Genomic DNA, 8,377 nt, shown 5'->3' with positions numbered 1-8,377 from the left:
CAGTGACAATCTACAAGGTAAATAGTCCTGAAAATAAAGAAAACTGATTGAAATGAAAAAGTGTGTCCAAACTTTTGGCCTGTACTATATATACATATGCATGTGTGAGTGTGTGTACTGTATATGTATTTAATGGCAAATATATTCCATGGGTGTCACTACTTCTAAACATGCTGTATTGTTCTCCATCTCTGCAGGTTACTACCTGGGCATGTGTATTGCTGCTCCAGAGAAACATCTGACATATGTTCACCTGGTTAGATTGTCTTTTGAAAAATTAATGTTGAGTCATGTTGTTTGGTAATATCTCAATGTGTCTACTGTCTTGTGTTCTTTTAGGTGAGTGACAACTGGAGAATGTTCCTTAGTCTCTCCGTGTGCCTCCTGCTGGGCAGCTGGACGCTCATCTTCTACTGGTCCCGCCATCACTGGTACAACCATCCGATGAGCAGAGCTCTGCAGGCCCATGTGCAGCCGCCTCACTCAAACTGGGGCTCAGTGGCCAGAAGCATCAACACAGAATTCAGACGTATCGATAAGTTTGCCACTGGGGCACCTGGAGCCAGAGTTATTGTCACAGACAGCTGGGTGTTAAAGGTGTGTTTGTATTTGCATTATGTAGTGCAAAGTTATTCAACTGGTGGCCCTGGGGCCAAATCCGGCCCGGGAATGATACCATACCGGCCCCCGAATTCAGTTCAACACCTGGGAGACAACGTTTTGCAGCAAATTTCTAAAACTACTAGATTGCTCCTGTTGCATGGAGGAATTTGAACCACTCTAAACACAGTGGCAAGTCCTTGCATTGACACTTTAACCTTGCTAGCAATTATAGAACACTAAGGTCCAAACTTGTTTACATAACTGCGGCATTCCGCAAGGCACCACTTTAGGTCCTCTCCTTTTTGTCAGTTTCACATTTTCTTCTTAATGTGATTTATGTCAGTAAGGTGTTGCTGTAGCTTGTTAACTTCCTATCCAGTCAGTAGTCATGTGTTCATCTTCTTTAGCTGTACTAAGTGTGTTACTCAAGGTTCCATTTTAGGTCCTCCCTTTTTCATCATTTCAGTTAAAAAAAACCCCAGTGAGAGTCTCAGATTTTTGTAGAAGATTCTCAAAAACACGAGAGTGCTTTCATAGAGATGATTTAGGACTAACTTTTTACAGAAGTTCCTTTAAAAACAGCAGACCGCTCCTGTAACTGTGACAAAATAGATAGAGCAAAATCAAATGGATACTGTAGAGCAGTGTTTTTCAGCATTTTTTGAGCGAAGGCACACTGTTTGCGTTGAAAAAAATCCAGCGGCACACCACCAGCAGAAATCATTAAAAAACGAACTCAGTTGACAGTAAAAAGTTGTCGCAATTGTTGGATATGACTTTAAACCATAACAAAGCATGCATGACTATAGCTCTTGTCTGAAAATAGGTGTACTGTCAAGACATGTCACATCACACCCTGACTTATTTGGAGTTTTTTGCTGTTTTCCTGTGTGAAGTGTTTTAGTTCTTGTCTTGCGCTCCAATTTTAGTGGCTTTTTCTCTTTTTTTGATATTTTCCCGTAGCAGTTTCATGTCTTCCTTTGAGCGATATTTCCCGCATCTACTTTGTTTTAGCAATCAAGAATATTTCAGTTGTTTTTAATAATTTTTTGTGGGGACTTTGTTGATTGTCTTGTCATGTTCGGATGTACATTGTGGACGCCATCTTTGCTCCACAGTAAGTCTTTGCTGTCGTCCAGCATTCTGTTTTTGTTTACTTTGTAACCAGTTCAGTTTTAGTTTCGTTCTGCATAGCCTTCCCTAAGCTTCAATGCCTTTTCTCAGGTGCACTCACCTGTTTATTTTTGTTTTTAGCATTAGATACATTTTTACTTTCACACCGCCTCCCGCTGTTTCCGACATCTACAGAGCAATTAGTTACAAAGTGCCACCTACTGATATGGAAGAGTATTACAGGGTTACTCTGCCGAGCTCGAGACAGCACCAACGCTCAACAACAACACATAATTTGCGGATAATTACTGGTTTGCAAAAAATATTTTTAACCCCAATAGGTGGAATTTGATTATTTCCCACGGCACACCAGACTGTATGTCACGACACACTAGTGTGCCGCGGCAAAGTGGTTGAAGAAGACTACTGTAGAGGACACTGGTTCTAAGGATTATATATATGTTTTGTATAAACATTAACTCATAAAGATTATAAGTATAGCAGACAAAGGGTCACATTTAATCTGACTTGCATGGCAGGTGACCACCTATTATGTGTACATGGCTGCACAGAGTGACTGTCATGTGACTGTGACCGAGTCCATTCAGCACCAGCTCAGCCCTGACTCATCCTCGCCCTTACAGCTGGTAACATTGAGGGTGCAAAGCACCAACCCTGCTGTGAGACCCTTTGATATCAGGTACAATCCACTGTCAGGAAAACAACTCCGCGGACCATACACAAAGTCCAATTGTATCAGTTTTGTTTTCTCCAGGTTGAACTCCACAGAGTATGCAGAGCTCAGGGAGAAGCTCCACACTCCCATCAGGAACTCAGCAAATGTAGTTATCCACCGAACTATTAGCGAACTTTTCCTAGAAACATTCCGGAATCAGGTGGAGCTCAACCAGCCTTACTCGCTCCCTACTGGACAGGTACAGTATATTACTTCCGCTACTGATTACTGTACAGCTGCTGTTCTGGGTCTAAAGCAAGAAATGGCTGTCTTACCCTATTTGCTGTCCTTACACAGGAGTTGGAGCCTTGTATCGGCTGTATGCAGGTTCAAGCAAATACCAAGCTCATCAGACTCTGCTCTGAAGAAGGTAAATATATCTGAGTGCTAAAGCTTAAAGGTCAGACCACCATTTTAGTGACAATTCAAAGAAATTATTTGAATTGGAAAAAACGAAATTGGAATAAATGTGTTCCAGGATCAAACTGCTGTCATCATAAAAACAAACTGCTATTGATTGTACTGCAATTAAAAATTGTTACGGCAAAACAAGTTAACTGTGATACAGTAATGATAAACATTAAAGCACACTCTTATAAGGACATCACAGGCAGGTGTGTTACAAGTTCTTAAAAAAACATAAACTATGTAACAATAGCTTGTTACATAGTAAAAAAAAAAAAAAAAAAAAATATATATATATATATGTATATATATATATATATATATATATATAAAGTTCTTTAACCGCCACCAGTGCGGCAACAAAAATGCGATACAGACAAAAAGTGCCCCATTTACACACACATTACAGGAGAGAGGAAAGCCGGTAAAATGAGAGCAATTTGCCACAGCTAATTTACTATGGCATAAAAATGTAGGAATTGCACATAAGTTGTTTTTTTTTTTAAACAAAGATGAGACATTTGACTAAAACTACAGACTGATTATTTACAGAAGGAGAGGATTTTACAAACCGCAGCAGTTGTTTTCTTTCATCTGTGCATATTTTTATTTTGATTGTTGTATTTTCATTAGGGCTGTCAAAAGATTGAAAAAATTCAGACCATAATAACCAGCTCAGTGGTTTTGTGGTTAGAGTGTACGCCCTGAGACTGGGAGGTCGTGAGTTCAAACCCCGGCTGAGTCATACCAAAGATTACAAAAAATGGGATCCCTGCTCGGCACTCTGCATCAAAGGTTGGAATTGGGGGTTAAAACATCAAATGATTCCCGAGCACGGCGCAGGCTGCTGCTCACTGCTCCCCTTACCGCCCAGGGGTTGAACATGGGGATGTGTCAAATGCAGAGAACAAATTTCACACAACTTAGTAGTTGGGACTCTAACTTTAACTTATAACCAGCGTTTTCAAATTAAAGTTGAAGCTCAAAGTTACATTTTTCTAACCAAAAAAATCTATCCCGATCTCCACCAGCTAGCTTATGTTACCATCAGGGTTCCTACACTCATGAAAAACCTGGAAAAGTCAGATGCAATTTACAGGACCTGGAAAAGTTAGGGAAAATAATAGTTTTTTCAGAAGTTTTACAAAGTCATGGAAATATATATTCACAATTTCATTCCATCCATCCATTTTCTACCGCTTGTTCCTTTTGGGGTCATCCAAACAAAATTGATGTGTCGTCCTGTTATTTTGCTGGTTCCCTCCGGGTACTCCGGCTTCCTCCCACTTCCAAAGACATGCACCTGGGGATAGGTTGATTGGCAACACTAAAATTGGCCCTAGTGTGTGAATGTGAGTGTGAATGTGAGTGTGAATGTCCGTCTATCTGTGTTGGCCCTGCGATGAGGTGGCGACTTGTCCAGGGTGTACCCCGCCTTCCGCCCGATTGTAGCTGAGATAGGCGCCAGCGCCCCCCGCGACCCCGAAAGGGAATAAGCGGTAGAAAATGGATGGATGGATGGATGGAAAAATGTATTCAGTCTAATCTGTGTGAGCAAAATCGCGATAACTAACTGCTAGCTCGTTATTGCAATTTGACGATTTTGAAAAAATGCCAGCGAAAAGTAGCTTCGATAACTCATGGCTTTTTAAGAATAAATACAAATTGCGGCTGGCAAAAGAAACTAACCCAAGATGGGGTAACTGCAAACTGTGCTGTATAACATTTGACATATTGAATACGGGCGATGCAGCACTCGTTTGCCACTTGAAAAGGATAAAGAACGAAACTATAGCCACAGTTGCTGGCAGTACAATACCTGTAGTGTAGGCGAGTGTATGAGCCAGCAACGACTGCAGTTTTACAGAAAAAAAAAGCAGACAACTGTAGATAAAAAAGGAAGTTGTCCGCGGGCGCTAAAATGCATCAATTCATAAAACTCATTCAAGTTCTAAAGAGCGAGCTGCAGACTCTTTTTAGTTATAAGAAGAAAACGGTGGATCAGGACTTGATGAGTTATTCAACATCGATTGGATTTCCACATAAACTGTATGCACTGTATAACATGATTAGCTAGCTAACTACTAGCTAAACTAAGCTTGTCTGATATAAACTGAGCTTTCATCAGGTTGGAAAAATGAGCAGATGAGTTGTACAATTTGGCAAGATTTTAAGACTTATCTTTTTCGGTTTTAGTTTGGAGCTTTCTCTGTATAAAGTTGTGTTTTTGTTGTGGTATGACTCTTTTGTACTCACTGTGTGTTCGTAGGAGCTCATTCAGAGTGCGAGGAGTGTTTCTGCAGACCCATGTGGTGTTTGTCCTGTTTGGGTCGGTGGTTTGCCAGCCGCCAAGACCAGCAAAGACCTGAGACTTGGTTGTCCAGCGTAGTCCCTTGTCCCACATGCAGAGCCAAATTCTGTATACTGGACGTGTGTGTGGTACGCTGACACACATCATCGCTATGAATTGAACGCTGGTCTTAACGTATTATTCTGCTGTCTGAAAGAATTACCATATGTTTATGGCCTGGTAAGAAGTTTTTTATTGTTTATATTCCCCTGTTAAAAGGTTGTTGACTCTTATTGTTTTCTGACACTTACTTTACTGTTGTTAAATCCTAAAGTTTGACAGCATAAGTTAGAATTAGGGGTGTCCCGAGCCAATATTAATTTTGGATATTGGTCTGATATTAGCAAAAAAGAAACAACTTTTGGAATATTTTGGCTTGCCTGCAAAATGTGTAATATAATCTCAGATACAAGCGGTCCTGCACTGTATTTACTGGTGTAAAGCTGGGCTGCCAGTCAACATCTATATGTCCTCCAATAAGCACACAATGTTGGTGGGTTTTTTTTTGTTTCTTGTATTTTGCACACAAGCTAGACATATGCAGAAAGTGTCCTTAATTTGACAACATTGCAATCTAAAACAGCACATTTGTCAATAAAAACAAGTATTAATAATAATAATAAAACCTTACAGTTTCAATAGGGTCCTTTGGCCCATTGCAAAAGGACTCCACAGGAGTCCTTTTGCAATGGGCCACAGGAGTCCTTTTGCAATGGGCCAAAGGACCCTAATTGCTTATCGTTACATATTACAAATACAAAGTCTTCCAGGCGCTTACTACAAAGTATCCAGTAACAAACGTGTCTTCATCATTCAATTTACTGAGTTATTCAGTTAACTTTCATGAATTAAAAAATAATCTACCCTAAGCAAAATAGTATAAACCTGTCAAAAAAGGATTGATCAAATTAAATTAAAACTAAGTATGAAAAACACAAAATGTATGACATTCCACACTACAAAATAATATAAGTATGTACCCAGGGCTGACAATTCTTTGAATTTTAATCACGGTCAAAATTTTTACTGCCACGATTACATGAGGGTGATTGTCGTCAATATTAACATTAAAAAGCGCTGCTGCATAGCATCGAGCACTTTCACAACCACGGCGGCAGAGAACAACCATGTGAAGCACAGGGTTGTTAATCCTCTCCAGAGGATTAAGGCTGAAAGTGTTTTTTGTCATGAGCACAATATGAACACGTATAATTTGTTCAATGGCATTCTTACTTTGTTGTCCACACTGGTGCTGAGTACAGTAAAGAAAGAAGGTATTGATATATACATATAAAATATACAAATATATGCACACAAAATGTGAAGAGAAGGCTATTGTGTATGAACACAACACATCATCTTCATGCTAAACTGAAATATTAGCATTAATGTTAACATTAAGAAATTTTCACTGGGGTTGCTGGAGAGGAACGCTTCGTTTTACTTAATTTCACTGGCTTCACTCCCTTGGAGTTTCAGTGTGTGTTTAAGATCCCACACTGTTGTCATTAGATGGCGAGAGGTGTGGAAAAAATTGGAGATGAACGCATTTTTCCCACCTAAAAAGTATACTGCAAAGGACAAAAATTCAGACGAGTTTGCGAGAGTACCAAGACCGTGGAATAGAGCCACTCTGCAGGCTTACACACACACACACAAACACACATACACATACACGTAGGTACCCCACATCCCACGCTCCACCCAATGTGCTAAGACAGTCAACGGAGCAGCGCCACCAGGTGGCGACAGCTTCGGGCCGGATGCCTGCCCCATTCCCCCTCGTTGCAAGTCTGGAGTTCCACCCATCCATCCATTTCTGCCGCTTATTCCCTTTTGGGGTCGCTGGTGTCTATCTCAGCTACAATCGGGCGGAAGGCAGAGTACACCCTGGACAAGTCGCCTTCTCATCGCAAGGCCAACACAGATAGAGAGACAACATTCACACACTTAGGCCAATTTAGTGTTGCCAATCAACCTATCCCCAGGTGCATGTCTTTGGAGGTGGGAGGAAGCCGGAGTACCTGGAGGGAAACCACTCAGTCACGGGGAGAACATGCAAACTCCACACAGAGAGATCCCGAGCCCGGGATTGAAGCCAGGACAACTCAGGACCTTCGTATTGTGAGGCAAACGCACTAACCCCTCTGCCACCGTGCTGCCCCAAGTCTGGAGTTGTATGTAGTAATATGTATGTGTGCTTTGCTCGAGGGTTTTTTTTCTAGTCTCTAACTAACCTCCCCAGGAGTTTAGTTTGGAACTTTATTTTTTTTCTCCTCAATCCCCCATGTTTACAATTTTTCCTTCCTTTTTTACGGACTCGATCAGTTTTCTTTTTCTGTCCACCCAGTAAATGTATGTCTGATCTTGAACAGGTTTGTACTGGCAATGTCATTTGGTTGTACTTTTTAAATGCAATGACAATAAAGTATAATCTATTTGATATTGCTTTCATTTTGAACGCCCAACACAGCGTCGTGTCACCAATCTCTCCTTCATTCACCTGCTCGAACTCAGAGGGTTATGGAGGAGAGGAAACTTATAGAAAGCCATGTGTAGGAACGATGCCACAACTTGATTCCAATGTCCATCCATCCATTTCTACCGCTTGTCCCTTTTGGTGTTGCCGGGGGTGCTGGAGCTTATCTCAGTTGCATTCGGGTGGAAGGCGGTGTACAGCCTAGACAAGTCGCCACCTCATCACAGGGCCAAACACAGGCAGACAGACAACATTCACACTCACATCCACACACTAGGGCCAATTTAGTGTTGTCAATCAACCTATCCCCAGGTGCATGTTTTTGGAGGTGGGAGGAAGCCGGAGTACCCGGATGGAACCCACGCAGTCACGGGGAGGACATACAAAGTCCACACAGAAAGACACCGGGACCGAACTACTGTCCCGCCGTGCAGTGCTTTCTCCAGATTCTCTGAACCTTTTGATGATATCACGGACCGTACATGGTAAATTACTTGCATCAGCTTGTTGAGAAATGTTGTTCTCAGACTGTTTGACAATTTGCTCACGCATTTGTTCACAAAGTGGTGACCCTCGCCCCATCCTTGTTTGTGAACGACTGAGCATTTCATGGAAGCTGCTTTTAAACCCAATCATGGCACCCACCTGTTCCCAATTAGACCTGTGGGATGTTACAAATAAGTGTTTTATG

At 41.4% G+C, this 8,377-nt stretch overlaps 1 protein-coding gene across 3 annotated transcripts in view; it reads left to right on the top strand.

The window, feature by feature from the left end:
* Positions 1-7,650, top strand: part of tmem129 (transmembrane protein 129, E3 ubiquitin protein ligase) — a 19,208-nt gene extending 11,558 nt beyond the window's left edge. For 2 of the 3 annotated variants that reach the window (XM_061901535.1, XM_061901534.1), the window contains 6 exons: positions 198-256; positions 340-597; positions 2,256-2,416; positions 2,492-2,651; positions 2,750-2,822; positions 5,127-7,650. In XM_061901535.1, the coding sequence (XP_061757519.1) occupies positions 198-256; positions 340-597; positions 2,256-2,416; positions 2,492-2,651; positions 2,750-2,822; positions 5,127-5,305 (890 nt within the window). In that variant the 3' untranslated portion in view covers positions 5,306-7,650. The remainder of the gene's footprint in view (positions 1-197; positions 257-339; positions 598-2,255; positions 2,417-2,491; positions 2,652-2,749; positions 2,823-5,126) is intronic. The other variant, XM_061901536.1, reaches the window with a different exon arrangement.
* The last annotated feature ends 727 nt before the right edge of the window (positions 7,651-8,377 follow it).

The sequence above is a fragment of the Nerophis ophidion genome, linkage group LG05, assembly GCF_033978795.1.
Source record: "Nerophis ophidion isolate RoL-2023_Sa linkage group LG05, RoL_Noph_v1.0, whole genome shotgun sequence".
Classification (NCBI taxonomy): Eukaryota; Metazoa; Chordata; class Actinopteri; order Syngnathiformes; family Syngnathidae; genus Nerophis; species Nerophis ophidion.
This window is presented reverse-complemented; position numbering and strand designations above follow the sequence as displayed.